The 14,992-nt window shown below is 41.8% G+C and overlaps 1 protein-coding gene across 1 annotated transcript; it reads right to left on the reverse strand.

The window, feature by feature from the left end:
- Positions 1-374: 374 nt before the first annotated feature.
- LOC118991448 (olfactory receptor 8B12-like) lies at positions 375-1,352 on the reverse strand. The gene has a single exon (XM_037052661.1). The coding sequence runs from the start codon at positions 1,350-1,352 to the stop codon at positions 417-419; it is 936 nt and encodes a 311-aa protein (XP_036908556.1). The 3' UTR covers positions 375-416.
- Between the last annotated feature and the right edge of the window lie 13,640 nt (positions 1,353-14,992).

Genomic DNA, 14,992 nt, shown 5'->3' on the forward strand with positions numbered 1-14,992 from the left:
CCACTTTTACTTTGGATGTACCAGGTCAACTAACATGTGAAATGACATCTTCTAAGAAAGAGATAAGGCAAGAAAACATGACACAAAGAAAAACTAACTGAATTGTGCTTCAAGCTGGGATTTGAGTCCCAGCTCTACCACCAGGTAGTTTTTTATACTTTTGGACTAGATGAAACGATTCTGAAGCCCCATTCAATATTGCATGCTGTATGATTGAAAACACTATTTTCATAAAATAAAGAAGGAAGAGTTGTGGTGATGGTGAGAGAAAATAAATCCATTTGGGAAAGAGTCAAAATATTCTCTAAATATAGCATACAAAAGCATGAAGTTTGAATTCCTTATTAATGATGATGGTAAAATAACAGCACTCTAATTTAAAATTTCTCATCCCTTTTCTCAATTTCAAATATCTTTCAAGAGAAAGTTATCCTGCTCAAGGTTTTCTTCATGGCTAATTTGACATCCTTGTTCCTCAGGCTGTAGATTAGTGGGTTCAACATGGGCACCACAACGGTATAGAACAGAGTATAGACTTTGTCCTGGTCAAGCGGTATACTAGAAGGTGGTTTGAGATACATAAAAGCTCCTGACCCAAAGAAAAGTAAAACTGCAATTATGTGGGAAATACAGGTACTAAAGGCTTTGGATCTACCCTCAGTAGAACTAATGTGTAAAATGCTAGAAAGAATGAAGCCATAAGAGAGAAAAATGCTCACAATTGGCACCCCAATAGCAATGGCCACAACAGTAAAAACCACCAGAGTATTCATGTAAGAGCTATTGCAGGAGAGCTCAAGGAGGGGAAGTATGTCACACATATAATGATTGAGAAGGTTTTCCCCACAAAAGGACAGAAACAGTATATTACCTGTATGCACTATAGCCCCCAAAACCCCCATCCCGTAGACACCCAGCAAAAGAAATAAACACACCTGAGGAGACATGGTGAGCGTGTACAACAGTGGTTTACAGATGGCCACATAGCGGTCATATGCCATGGCTGACAGGATGTAGCATTCAGAAATGACAAAGAAACAGAAGAAAAAGAGCTGAGTCATACACCCTGTGTAGGAGATGATGTTCTTCTTTGAGACAAAACTCATCAGCATTTTGGGGATGATGACAGAGGAGAAACTGAAGTCAATGAAGGACAAGTTGAAGAGGAAAAGATACATGGGAGTATGAAGGTGAGTGTTCAGCCAAATCAATGTTATCAAGCCCAGGTTCCCCACCATGATGATCACATGGAGGCCTAGAAACAGGAAGAAAAGAGGGAGCTGGAGTCCTGGATGGTCCGTTAAGCCTGCGAGGATAAACTCTGTCACAGAGGAGGTGTTATGTGCAGCCATCCTCCTTTAGGACTGTCTGGGAGGGAAAAAGAAAAGAGTTGCATGCACAGAAAGGAGAACAACTCACTCCTGAGAGTAGTATTTGAACTGGAAAGTGCAGAACTTAGAGTTCACATGGCATCTCCTTGTTCCTGCATTTTTTAAATGTCCCCACGTGACTTCAACCATCCTAGTAACTGTTAGTTGGTGAAAGTTGCCTACAGACTAAAGGCTCATCCAACTGAGGAGAAAGTCCACAAAGCTCTGCTGCGATGACCCTGCAACCTCGCAGTGACCCTCTTCTGGTACTGCCTGCCCTCTACAGCCCTGGATCAAGTTTTGTGTAACCTTCTCTGCTCTTCTCTTTGTGTAACCAACAGGCCTTCTCTGCAGTGCTGTTGGGAAGTGAAAGCCAGTTGCCCTGGACCTTCCAACTTTGGTCAGCGCTGGTCAGACCAGAAAGATGAGGCTGTTTGGACATGAGTCTTTACAGGAATGGCTGTGGAAATGCTATGTGAAAAATAATACTGGAGTAATACGGTAAACTTATTAACTAAACCTAAGAAAAAAAGAAACATTTGCTAAGGACTAACTATGCTAATGCCATTGGTCTAAGTGCTCTGGGGCATTTTGATTAAACCCATTGAACAGGTGAGTATACTGGCCACAAGTCCCGGTCCTTCTAAGTGGCAGCAAAAGAAGAACTCAGGTTGTCTGGCTCTGGGGTTGGGGCTTTGTACCCTATCCATTCTCCTACAGCACAGGCCTAGAAACAGGCAGACCAGATCGCCCTAACCAGATCAGGCAGGCACTCACCCTCCTTCTGACTGCAGTCAGAGTGATGGACTCTGCTGGCTCCCAACCATCTATCTCATGGAGAATCAGATGGCCCTGGTGACAAGAATGGTTCAATTCAATGTTCAGACTGCTCTGCTTCTGCCTCTCTCCTTTAAAATTTAAAGCCTTTGGTTTATCTTGGTTCCCCTGTTGAGCTGAAGAACATGGTCTCTGACCTCCTCTGTCCCAAGTCTCCAGTCCTGCTTCCAGGATGGAAGAGAACTTTTATAACATCTGTGGATAACCAGAGACTGTAGAGTGTTATTCTGGATTAGAGACCACAGTGACTTACTTACAGGGGCTCCCTGGGGATCCCTACTCTCTAAGGAAGAAGAAATGTTTGTTTATGTCCTTGATGGTGCCTGACAAGGCTTTTAATGGCCTTTTCTTTCATTCAGGTTACATCTTTATAAGAGCCATTAAGAACAAAGCACTTGGAAATAAGATTTCTTGTACTGAGTGCTTACTGTATATCAGACACTCTATCTGAGTCAGCAACCTCAAGTGAAGAATCCAAAGTAACGCATACATAATTATACTGTGTTCATTCCTCAGAACGACCTTGTAGGGTAGACCTATTTGTCTCCACTCATAATACATGAAAGAAACATGAAAGTGCACTGAAGAAAAGGAAAGCTAGAGAGTGGGGCAGCACACAGGGAAGAGTGGCTGAAAAGGCAAGTGTTAGAGATTCCAGTTCAAATAGCGGAATCTGACAGTTGAGCAATGACTTGGGAGAGACCTGGAAAGCCTTTGCTTAATAATAACACCAGATACTCTAATGAAACACTGGGTGTCATGGCTTAATGCCGCACCTTCCCCAGGCATCAGGGGTTTGCCCCACACTTTTATACAGTACTCCAGCCCGAATTATCACTGTGGGCAAGGAAACTCTGAAAAAATAACAGGGTAGGGGTAAGAGACCTTGCTGAGGTTTTAGATGACCACAAGTCACACAGTGTAGACTTTGCCTGAGACTGATATAAAGACTAATAAAATTTTATGTGGCAATTTGTATTCAACACACTTTGCCAGGGGTGTTTACATAATAAGGATGGCAAATTTAGTATTCAATAAACAAATCTCTATCTGGGGAATTTCAAGACTTGGTTAGCTGATCAGTTATGTATGTTTTTGGTCAGAGTTAAGGTCTGAAGTTCTTTGGGAGAAATTATGAGAGTGAAACAGAAAGGCTGAACCCTTCATCTTCCAGGCAAGTCCGACTGAAACCACTGCATATGGGCCTGTGTGTGTGTCTGAGTGTGTACACATACAGTAGTGAGGACTTGCCCTCCCCACACTAAAGCTCAGCAGTGATGGTGCCTCATCTGCCTGTTTGCATGGAGAATTGTCCACTGCCCAGGTGACACTAATGAATCCCAGCCCCTGTTCTTGATCCCGATGCACATGTTGAAGAAATAGAGAAAAACAATCCATTACCAGGAACCTAATAGAAGAACCACAAGTATGTTCTTCTTAGGACCCAAGGTCAAAGAAGACCTTGGGGAATCACTAAAATGTTCAATTTCCTTTCAGAATCTCAGAGGGTTCTTGTAAGCATGATGCAATACCAGGAAAATTTCTCCTGAGATCTTTGCCTCTTCAGAGATGGTATCCATGGGAGCTCCAATTCCAATGTATCAAGGTTTCATTTCAGGAAAACAAAGGCTTCTCTAAAGCTCTTTTGACTGTTGATTTGCTCCTGTAGAGGCAGAAAAAAAACAGAAATCAATATTCTTTTTAATAACATTAAAAAATTATTTAATTGTTATTCAAGTACAGTTTTCGGTCTTTTACTCCCATCCCAGCCCACTCCCCAGTGATCCACACCTCCCTCCCTTCCCCACCCCCGCCTTAGTTTTTGTCCATGTGTCCTTTATACTTATTCCTGTGAATCCTTCCCCTTTTCCCCTGAAATTCTCTCCCCTCCCCTCTCTGGACCCTGTCAACCTGTTCTCTACTTCAGTATCTTTGGTTATATTTTGCTTGCTTGTTTGTTTTCCTGTTTAGGTTTCTGTTAAAGGTGAGATCATATGGTATTTGTCTTAAATTGTGTGGCTTATTTCACTCAGTATAATGCTTTCCAGTTCCGTCTATACTGTTCCAAAAGGTAGGAGCTCCTTCTTTTTTTCTGCTGCACGGAATTCCATTGTGTAAATGTACCATAGCTTTTTCACCCAGTCATTTACCCATGGGCATCTAGGTTGCTCCCAAATCTTGGCTACCACAAATTGTGCTGCTATAAACATTGGGGTGCATAGGTTCTTTTGGATTGGTGCTTCAATGTTCTTAGAATATCCTCCAAACAGTGGAATTGCTGGATCAAAGGCATATTCATTTTTAGTTTTCTAAGAAAATTCCATACTGCTTTCCATAGTGGTTGTACCAGTCTTCATTCTCACCAACTGTGAAGTGGGGGCCCCTTTTCCCCACAACCTCTTCAGCACTTGTTGTTTCTTTCTTTGCTTTGATAGGCATTCTGACTGGTGGAAAGTGGTATCTCATTGTGGTTTTAATTTGCATCTCTCTACTAGCTAGCGATATCCAGCATCTTTTCATGTGTCTCTGGATCCTCTGTATGTCCTCCTTGGAGAAATGTCTGTTCAAGTCCTCTGCCCATTTTTTGATTGGGTTGCTTGTCTTCTTTGAGTGGAGTCGAGTGAGTTCTTTGTATATTTTGGAGATTAAACCCTTATCTGAGGTATCATTGGCAAATATGTTTCCCCAAGCTGTTGCTTCTCTTTTTATCTTGATACTGTTTTCCTTCGCCATGCAGAAGCTTTTAATTTTGATAAGATCCCATTTGTTTATTCTTTCCTTTATATCCCTTGCTCTAGGGGACGTATCAGTAAAAATCTTGCTGCGTTGAATATCTGAGATTTTCTTGCCAATGCTCTCCTCTAGGGCTTTAATGGTTTCACGGCTTATATTTAAGTCTTTTATCCACCTTGAATTTATTTTGGTGTATGGTGTAAGTTGGTGCTCAAGTTTCATTTTTTTGCATGTAGCTGTCCAGTTCTCCCAACACCATTTGTTGAAAAGGCTGTCTTTACTCCATTTTATGTTATTGCCCCCTTTGTCGAATATTAATTGACTGTAGAGAGTTGGGTTTATTTCTGGGCTCTCTGTTCTATTCCATTGGTCTATGTGCCTGTTTTTGTGCCAGTACCAGGCTGTTTTGATTACAGTGGCCTTGTAATACAGTTTGATATCAGGTATTGTGATCCCTCCTACTTTGTTCTTCTTTCTCAAAATTGCAGCAGCTATTCGGGGTCTTTTCTGGTTCCATATAAATTTTTGAAGTGTTTGTTCTATGTCTGTGAAATACGCCATTGGTACTTTAATAGGTATTGCATTGAATCTGTAAATTGCTTTGGGTAGTATGGACATTTTGATGATGTTAATTCTTCCAATCCATGAACACGGTATATGTTTCCATTTATTTGTGTCTTCCTTGATTTCTTTCTTCAGTGTTGTGTAGTTTTCTGCATACAGGTCTTTTACCTCCTTGGTTAGGTTTATTCCCAGATATTTTATTTTTCTTTTTGCTATATCGAATGGGATTTTTTTCCTGATTTCTGCTTCTGCTGCTTCATTGTTGGTATACAAAAATGCCTTTGATTTCTGGATATTAACTTTGTATCCCGCTGTTATGCCAAATTCATTTATTAGTTCCAGCAGTTTTTTGGTAGAGGCTATAGGGTTTTCCATGTACACTATCATGTCATCTGCAAACAATGCCAGTTTTGTTTCCTCCTTTCCGATTTGGATGCCTTTTATTTCCTTTTCTTGTCTGATCGCTGCAGCTAGAACTTCTAATACTATATTGAATAGAAGTGGTGAAAGTGGGCAACCTTGTCTTGTACCTGATCTTAGTGGAAAAGCTTTTAGTTTTTGCCCATTGAGTATGATGTTGGCTGTAGGTCTTTCATATATGGCCTTTATTATATTGAGGAATGTTCCCTCTATTCCCACCTTGCTGAGTACCTTTATCATAAATGGGTGTTGTACCTTATCAAAAGCTTTTTCCGCATCTATTGATATGACCATGTGGTTTTTGTCTTTGCTTTTGTTTATTTCGTGTATTACATTTATTGATTTGCGTATATTGAACCATCCTTGCATCCCCGGGATGAATCCCACTTGGTCATGGTGTATGATCTTTTTGATGTATTGTTGGATGCGATTTGCCAATATTTTGTTGAGGATTTTAGCATCTATGTTCATCAGTGATATTGGTCTGTAATTTTCTTTCTTTGTTGTGTCTCTATCTGGCTTTGGGATTAGGGTGATGCTGGCTTCATAGAAAGAGTTGGGGAGTTTTCCCTCCTTTTGGATTTTTTGGAATAGTCTGTGAAGAATAGGGGTTAGCTCTTCCTTAAAAGCTTTGTAGAATTCTCCTGTGAAACCATCTGGCCCAGGGCTTTTGTGTGATGGGAGTTTTTTGATTACTTCTTCAATTTCATTTGCTGTTATTGGCCTGTTCAGGTTTTCTGCTTCTTTTTCATTGAGTTTTGGAAGATTATATTTTTCTAGAAATTTGTCCATTTCACCCAGGTTTTCAAATTTCTTGGCATACAGTTCCGCATAGTAATTTCTTACAATCCTTTCTATTTCTGTGGTATCAGTTGTAATCTCTCCTCTTTCATTTCTGATTGTGTTTATTTGTGTCCTCTCTCTTCTTTTCTTAATGAGCCTACTTAAAGGTTTGTCTATTTTGTTTATCTTTTCAAAAAACCAACTCCTGGATTCATTGATCTTTAGAATTGTGCTTTTAGTCTCTATGTCATTTAATTCTGCTTTGATCTTGGTTATTTCCTTCCTTCTACTTGCTCTGGGCTGTCTTTGTTGTTGTTCCTCGAGTTCTTGCAGGCGTTGGGTTAGGTTGTTTGTTTGAAATGTTTCTATCCTCTTTAGGTGAGCCTGTATCGCTATGAACTTCCCTCTCAGGACTGCCTTCACTGTGTCCCATAAATTTTGGGTTGTGGTGAGTTCATTTTCATTTGTTTCAAGGAGTTTTTTGATTTCCTCCCTAATTTCAATCTTGACCCATTCATTGTTCAATAGCCTACCATTCAGTCTCCATGATTTTGGGTGTTTTGGGTTTTTTCCTGTGGGGTTGGTTTCCAATTTCAGTCCCTTGTGATCAGAGAAGATGCTTGGTATGATTTCTATTTTCCTGAAGTTGTTGAGACTGGTTTTGTGTCCTATCATGTGATCTATCTTTGAAAATGTTCCATGTGCGTTTGAAAAGAAAGTGTATTTAGTTTCTTTGGGATGGATGGCTCTATATATATCAATTAGGTCCATTTCTTCTAGAGTGTCGTTTAATGCTGCTATATCTTTGTTGATATTTTGTTTGGAAGATCTGTCCATTTTTGACAGTGGGGTGTTAAAATCCCCTACTATAATTGTGTTGCTGTCAATATCTTTCTTGGTGTCCTCTAGGATTTTCTTTATATATTTGGGTGCTCCTGTGTTGGGTGCATATATATTTATGATGTTAATGTCTTCTTGGTGGATTCTTCCCTTGAGGAATATGAAGTGACCTTTTGGGTCTCTCTGTGGCCGTGTTTTTGCAGTCTATTTTTTCTGATATGAGAATTACTACCCCGGCTTTTTTTTCTTGTCCATTCGCTTGGAAAATTTGTTTCCATCCTTTCACTTTTAGTCTGTGATGGCCTTTTGACCTGAGGTGGGTCTCTTGTAGGCAGTATATTTTTGTGGGTCATGCTTTCTTAACCATTCAGCTATTCTATGTCTTTTAATTGGTGCATTTAATCCATTTACATTTAAGGTTATTCTTGATAGGTAGTTATTCATTGCCATTTGTGTACCTGTGTTCCTCTCCGTCTCTCTCTTTTCCTTCCTTTCCTTAAAGTAGCCCTTTTAGTAATTCTTGTAGAGCTGGTTTGGTGGAGCCATATTCTTTTAGACTTCTTTTGTCTTGGAAGCTCTTTATTTGGCCTTCTATCTTGATTGAGAGCCTTGCTGGGTACAGTAGCCTTGGTTGTAGGCCTCTGTTTCTCATTACTTGGAATATTTCTTGCCATTGTCTTCTTGCTTGGAATGTTTCCATTGAGAAGTCAGTAGCCAACCTTATTGGGACCCCCTTGTATGTTACTTCCTTTATCTCCCTTGCTGCCTTTAGGATTCTCTCTTTGTCCTGGAGTTTTGCCATTTTAATGATGATGTGTCTTGCAGTAGGCCTCTTTGGGTTCCACCTGCCTGGGACTCTCTGCGATTTTTGGATTTGCGTGACTTTCTCTCCTCTCATCTTAGGAAAATTTTCTGTTATTACTCTTTCAAGTAGGTTTTCTATCCCTTGTTCTTCTTCTTCTCCTTCTGGTATCCCTATTATTCGGATATTATTACGTTTCATATTGTCTTGCATTTCTCTTAGACTCTCCTCATTTTTTCTAATTCTCTTTTCCATTACCTCGTCCGTCTGGGAGATTCTTTCCACCCTGTCTTCGAGCTCACTTATGCGGTCCTCCGCCTCATCAATCCTACTCTTCATACCTTCTACTGTGTTCTTCAATTCAGAAATTGTATTTTTCATTTCCTCTTGGCCTTTGCTGATGGTTTCTATTTCCTTTTTCATGCTGGTATAGTTTGCGGAGAGTTCCTTGTAGCTCCCCTGTAGTTTCTGGTAGCTCGTTGTTAGCTCTTTGAATTTCCTGATAACCAATGCTTTGAATTCCACATCTGATAGTTGACTTGCTTCTATTTCATCTAACATTCTTTCTGAGGCTTCCTCCTTTTCTTTCATTTGGGGGTTATTTCTTTGTCTCCTCATTGTTTGTGCTGCTCTTCTCGTTGGCCTCAGCTTCGTAGATTGATCTGTTCTGGTCCTCTGAGTTTATGGCGTGAACTTCTGTGGAGGATACCTGTGGGATTCAGTGGTGCAGTTTCCTGTAGGTATCTTCATCTTCTCTGCTCCCACTACTCCTCCTGTTGGTGTCCAGTGGATCAAACCGTCTGGTCTCACTAACTACAGCAGTCTGAGGGGCTGTTATTGTGGCTCTTCTCATGCCTTGGCACTCAACTGGTCTTGCCAGTACCCCCCAAGATCCAGACTGGTGCCTCTCACCCACGCCCTACTGAGAGCGGATTTTCTCCCAGGCTTCCCAGCCCTGGTCTGACATGAGGGTGCGTGCTCCCAGCCTGGTTTTCTTGTTCCCGTAGGCTTGGGTGTGGACTTTTCCATGTGTTGTGACTGAATACACAGGGCAACTCACAATTCTCCCAAACCAACAGCAACAGCCTGACTCCCTGTGTTTCCCTGTCTGCGCCGACTGAGTAAGGGTGAAGCTGGCGACTGGCTCTCTTCCAGGGGCCCAGCCAGCAGCCAGAGACTCCCCGAATTTATTCGCCAGCCGGTGTAGGTCCTGTGCCACAGGGATCACCTGGGCGACTCTCAATTCCCCAAGCCGAGGGTCGGCGCAGACCCCGCCCCACCAGAAAAGCTCTGGCGACTGGCAATTTCCCGAGTAGACGGCCTGCTCAGGGCCCCTCGGGGGCTGGGAATGCGCGCGAGACCCGAGGCCAATGAAGCCGTGGGGGCCGGGAAGGCCCTCGAGGCTGAGGGAGCAGGCGCTGGCTATGGCGCGGGCCTCCCGGGGACCGGGAAGGCGCGCGCGATTTGCAGCCGGTCAAGCCGAAGATCAGTGCTTGACTCACAGTATCTTCTAGTCTGCACCAGCCTAGCAGGGACGGAGCAGGGAGGGAGCTGGCCTGCGCCGCCTTGCCCCCAGGCGAGCAGGGATGGAGCTGCTCTGTGCTGGCTGAGTAGGGATGGAGCTCGAAACTGACCCACTTCTGGAGGCCCTGACAGCAGCCCGAGATTCCCCAGGACTGCTCGAAGGCAGCCACGGGCCTCTCGAAGCAGGGAGTGCTCTGGCAACTCTCAGTTCTCCTAAGCCAGCAACCTGACTCCACGGGTTATCGGAGCTTTCTGGTTTGCTTCCGAAAGCTCACTCCTCTCTCTGCCACTACTGGAAGACCAATCTCTTATGGTGTTTTCCAATCTGCGCCCTGCCAGACAGGGGTGGTGCCGGTGACCAGGTATCTTCCAGAGACGGTGTTGCCCACCCTCGGCTCTCAGAGACCTGGGCGGCCCGCCCGGGCCCTGGCTTAGCCTGGCAGGGGGCCCGCCACCGCCTCTGTGCTGCTCCCTCGTACCTTGTCGATCTGCGGTCGTCTCCTCTCCCCAACCTCTGGGCATCGAGTGTCCGCTACAGTCTCTGGAGTCCTGCCCTCTTATATGCTGGGTCCCAGTTTGGCATCTGCTGTGCTCTTCCGCAGATCAGCCAGGCCCTTCTCTGGTGCGTGGAGAGAATCGAAATCATTTGTCCTAGTCCGCCGCCATCTGCCCCGATCGTATTATTCGGATATTCTTACGTTTCACATTCTCTTGCATTTCTCTTAACCCTTCTTCATTCTTTCTGAGCCTTTTTCCCTTTTCTTGCTCTTTCTGGAGGTTTTTTCTACTTTGTCCTCCAACTCACTGATCTGATCCGCTTCATCGATCCTGCTCTTGATTCCTTCTACTGTGTTCTTCAGTTTAGAAATTATATTCTTCATTTCTTCTTGGCCTTTGCTGATAGTTTCTATTTCCTTCTTCATGGTGATATAGTTTGCAGTGAGTTCATTGTAGCTCCCCTGTAGTTTCTCGTAGTTCATTGTGAGCTCTTTGAATGAATAAGCAGGGCTCTGAATTCAATATCTGATAGTTGACTTGCCTCTATTACATCAAACATTTTTTCTGAAGCTTCCTCCTTTTCTTTCATTTGGGGATTGTTTCTTTGTCTTCCCATTGTTTGTGAGACTCTTCTTGTTAGCCGCAGCTTCTTAAATTGATGTGTTCTGACTACCTGGGTTTATGGTNTTCATTGCCATTTGTGTACCTGTGTTCCTCTCTATCTCTCTCTTTTCCTTCCTTTCCTTAAAGCAGTCCTTTTAGTATTTCTTGTAGAGCTGGTTTGGTGGAGGCGTATTCTTTTAGACTTCTTTTGTCTTGGAAGCTCTTTATTTGGCCTTCTATCTTGATTGAGAGACTTGCTGGGTAAAGTAGCCTTGGTTGTAGGCCTGTTTCTCACTACTTGGAATATTTCTTGCCATTCTCTTCTTGCTTCGAGTATTTCCATTGAGAAGTCAGTAGCTAACCTTATTTTGGCTCCCTGTATGTTACTTCCTTTTTCTCCCTTGCTGCCTTTAGGATTCTCTCTATGTCTTGGAATTTTGCCATTTTAATGATATGTCTTGAAGTCGCTTTTTGGGCTTTCTCTTGATTGGGATTCATTGTTCTTCCTGGATTTGTGTGATTTGTTTCTCTCATCAAATTAAGGAAGCTTTCCCTCGTTACTTTTTCAAATAGGTTTTTTATCCCTTGTTCTCCTTCTTCTCCTTCTGGTATCCCTATTATTCAGATATTATTACGTTTCACATTGTCTTGCATTTCTCTTAACCCCTCTTCATTCTTTCTGAGCCTCTTTTCTTTTTCTTGCTCTTTCTGGAGGTTTTTTCTACTTTGTCCTTCAACTCGCTGATCTGATCTTCTGCTTCATTGATCCTGCTTTTGATTCCTTGTACTGTGTTCTTCAGTTTAGAAATTGTATTCTTCATTTCTTCTTGGCCTTTGCTGATAGTTTCTATTTCCTTCTTCATGTTGATGTAGTTTGCAGTGAGTTCACTGTAGTTCCCTGTAGTTTCTAGTAGCTCATTGTGAGCTCTTTGAATTTCCTGATAATCAGTGCTCTGAATTCAATATCTGATAGTTGACTTGCCTCTATTACATCTAACATTCTTTCTGAAGCTTCCTCCTTTTCTTTCATTTGGGGATTGTTTCTTTGTCTTCCCATTGTTGTGACACTCTTCTTGTTAGCCGCAGCTTCTTAAATTGATGTGTTCTGACTACCTGGGTTTATGGTGTGAACTCCTGTGGTAGAGTACCTGTGAAATTCAGTGGCACAGTCTGCTTCAGGTATCTTGATGTTCTCTGCTTCCATCTACTCCTTTGTGTGTGTGTGTGTGTGTGTGTGTGTGTGTGTGTGTGATCAGTTTGATGGGGAGGCAAAATGGTTTATGACAGCAGAAGAGTATGTTATGATATTTACAGTCACAGCTGGTAGAGAAGAAACAGAGGATCTTTAGGCTAAATATAGTGTTAACCGTAATCTTCAACTCAACTTGCCACTTTTAAGAAAGGATGGACAAAACATAAGTTTCTTGTTGGGGAGAGAAGGCTTATGAGTTGGATCTGGGTTGCAGAGTCAATCCCCAGTCCAGACGCATACAATCTCCTGTGATCCCCAGTCTGGGCGAATGTGGGAGGCAGCCAATCAAAGCTTCTCCCACAGCGATGTTTCTCTCTCTCCCTTCTTGTTTCTATTGCTATCTTTGCAGGTCCTCTCTCCTCCTCCAGGGTGCAGGGTCATGATGGAGTCACCAAGGCTCCCTGAATGTGCCACATGCCTGGCCTCTGGAGGAGTGGCCTACAAAGAAATCAATATTCTTGATTAAGTCTCTTCTGCTGTTGCAGGCCTTTAACCTTCTTGGTTAAGTTTATTCCTAGGTACTTTATTTTCTTCTTGCTTCAGTAAATAAAATTTCTGCCCTAGATTCTCTTTCTGATATTTCATTGTTGGTGTACAAAAATTCCATCAATTGCTGAATATTGACCTTGTATCCCACTACTTTTCCGAATTCACTGATTGAGTCAGGTAGTTTTTGCATGGAGACTGTAGGGTCTTCTATGTACACTATAATATTATCCACAATAATGACACTTTTACATCTTCCTGTTGAGTTTAGATACCTTTTAGTGCTTGTTCTTGTCTGATTGCTGTGGCTAGAACTTCCAGTACTATATTGAGTAGGAGTGGTGAAAGTGGACACCCATGTGTTGTTGCTGATCTTAAGGGGAAAGATTTAGGTTTTTCCCATTGGGGATAATGTTGCCTATAGGTTTCATGTATATGGCTTTTATTATGTTAAGGTATCCTCCCACTAGTCCCACTTTGCTCAGTGTTTTTATCACAAATGGGTGCTGGATTTTATCAAAAGGTTTTTCAGCATCTTTTGATCTGACCATATGAATTCGTCCTTCATTATGTTTATGTGGAGTATTATGTTTATTGATTTGTGAATATCGTAGCATCCTTGCATCCCTGGGATGAATCCCACTTGACCATGGTGTATGATTTTTTTAATGTATTTCTGAACTCACACATGGAGTGTATTGTTGAGGAATTAAGCATCTATGTTCATCAGTGATATTGGCCTGTAGTTTTTTTTCTTTGTTGAGTCTTTACCTGGTTTTAGAATTAGAATGATACTGGCCTTGTAAAAAGAGTTTGGGAGTTTTTTCTCATCTTGAATTTTTTGGAATAGTTTGACAAGATGGGAGTTAGTTCTTCCTTGAATATTTGGTAAAATTGAACTGTGAAGCCCAGTGGTCCAGGGCTTTGTGTGCTGTGAGATTTTGGATCACTGCTTCAATTTCACTAGTTGTTGATAGTCTCTTCATGATTTCTGCTTCTTCTTGATTCAGTTTTGGAAGATTATATGTTTGAAGAAATTTCTTCATTTCACCCAGGTTGCCCAATTTTTTGGCATGTAGTTGTTCATAGTAATTTCTTACAATCTTTTGTATTTTTGTGGTATCGATCATGACTTCTCCTCTTTCATTTTTGATTTTATTTATTTGGGTCCTCTCTCTTTTTCTTGACGAGTCTGAGTAAAAGATTGTCAATTTTATATGCCTTTTCAAAGATCCAGATCCTGGATTTACTGAACCTTTGAATTGCTCTTTCAGTCTGTGTGTCATTTAATTCTGCCCTGATCTTTTATTTTATTTTATTTATTTATTTTTAGAGGGGAAGGGAAGGAGAGAAATATCAATGTACGGTTGCCTCTCTTGAGTCCCCTACTGGGGAATGGCCTGCAACCGAGGCATCTACTCTGACTAGGTATCGAACTGCGATCACGTGGTTCCCAGGCCTGCACTCAGTCCACTGAGCTACACTAGCCAGTGCATGCCCTGATCTTGATTATTTCCTTCCTTCTCTTTGCTCTGACCTTTGTTTGTCATTGTTCCTCTACTTCTTGTAGATGTAGGCTTAGGTTGTTTAGTTGAGATTTTTCTATCTCCTTTACATAGGACATTAACTGATTTCTCAATATGAAGTCAAACTTATGTTCCTAGGGTCAAACTGTACTTCAAATTATATTGAACTACTTTTCTGTTCTGTTAGATTTTTTTGGCCCATTTTTCCAGTTTATTTTTTGCATTTAAATTCATGAAGGATATTTGTATATTATTTCCAGAAACTTTTTTGTCTGGTTTAGGTTTTATCAGTGGCAGTACAATTTCCCCTAGTGAGCCAAGTTTTCAGTCACTAATAATCACATCACCAGACATATCCCCAGACCCAGGCAACCCATTAGTGATGCTGAGAACCGACTGACAGGATGCTATGAGCCTGAGAGATTGGAACACAAGGGTGACATTTGAACAGCTGATTTTCCAGTGGTTCCTTCTCCATTTCTATACTCACTGAGCCTGAAGTCAAGGCAAGATGTGACACTTACAATATACTCTATGGCTCACAAAGCCCCTTCACACAAACCATGTGCTAATTAATCCTCACAAAGCATTAAGATTGTATCACTTTTTCATTTTAAAGATAATAAAGTTGAAGTATGTATGAGTCACCCAAAGTCACATAGTACAATATGCATTTTTAACAAAGTTTAACAGGTCACATAGTAAGAAATGCATGGAACCTAATCAACAAAAGAAAAAAGCAAGCAACATATAT

The sequence above is a fragment of the Sturnira hondurensis genome, unplaced genomic scaffold (assembly GCF_014824575.4).
Source record: "Sturnira hondurensis isolate 20B ecotype Veracruz unplaced genomic scaffold, ASM1482457v3 Scaffold0007552, whole genome shotgun sequence".
Taxonomy (NCBI): Eukaryota; Metazoa; Chordata; class Mammalia; order Chiroptera; family Phyllostomidae; genus Sturnira; species Sturnira hondurensis.

What these genes read in the sequence shown, in the direction of transcription:
- LOC118991448 (XM_037052661.1), bottom strand. Translation starts at nt 1,352, where the DNA reads ATGGCTGCACATAACACCTCCTCTGTGACAGAGTTTATCCTCGCAGGC.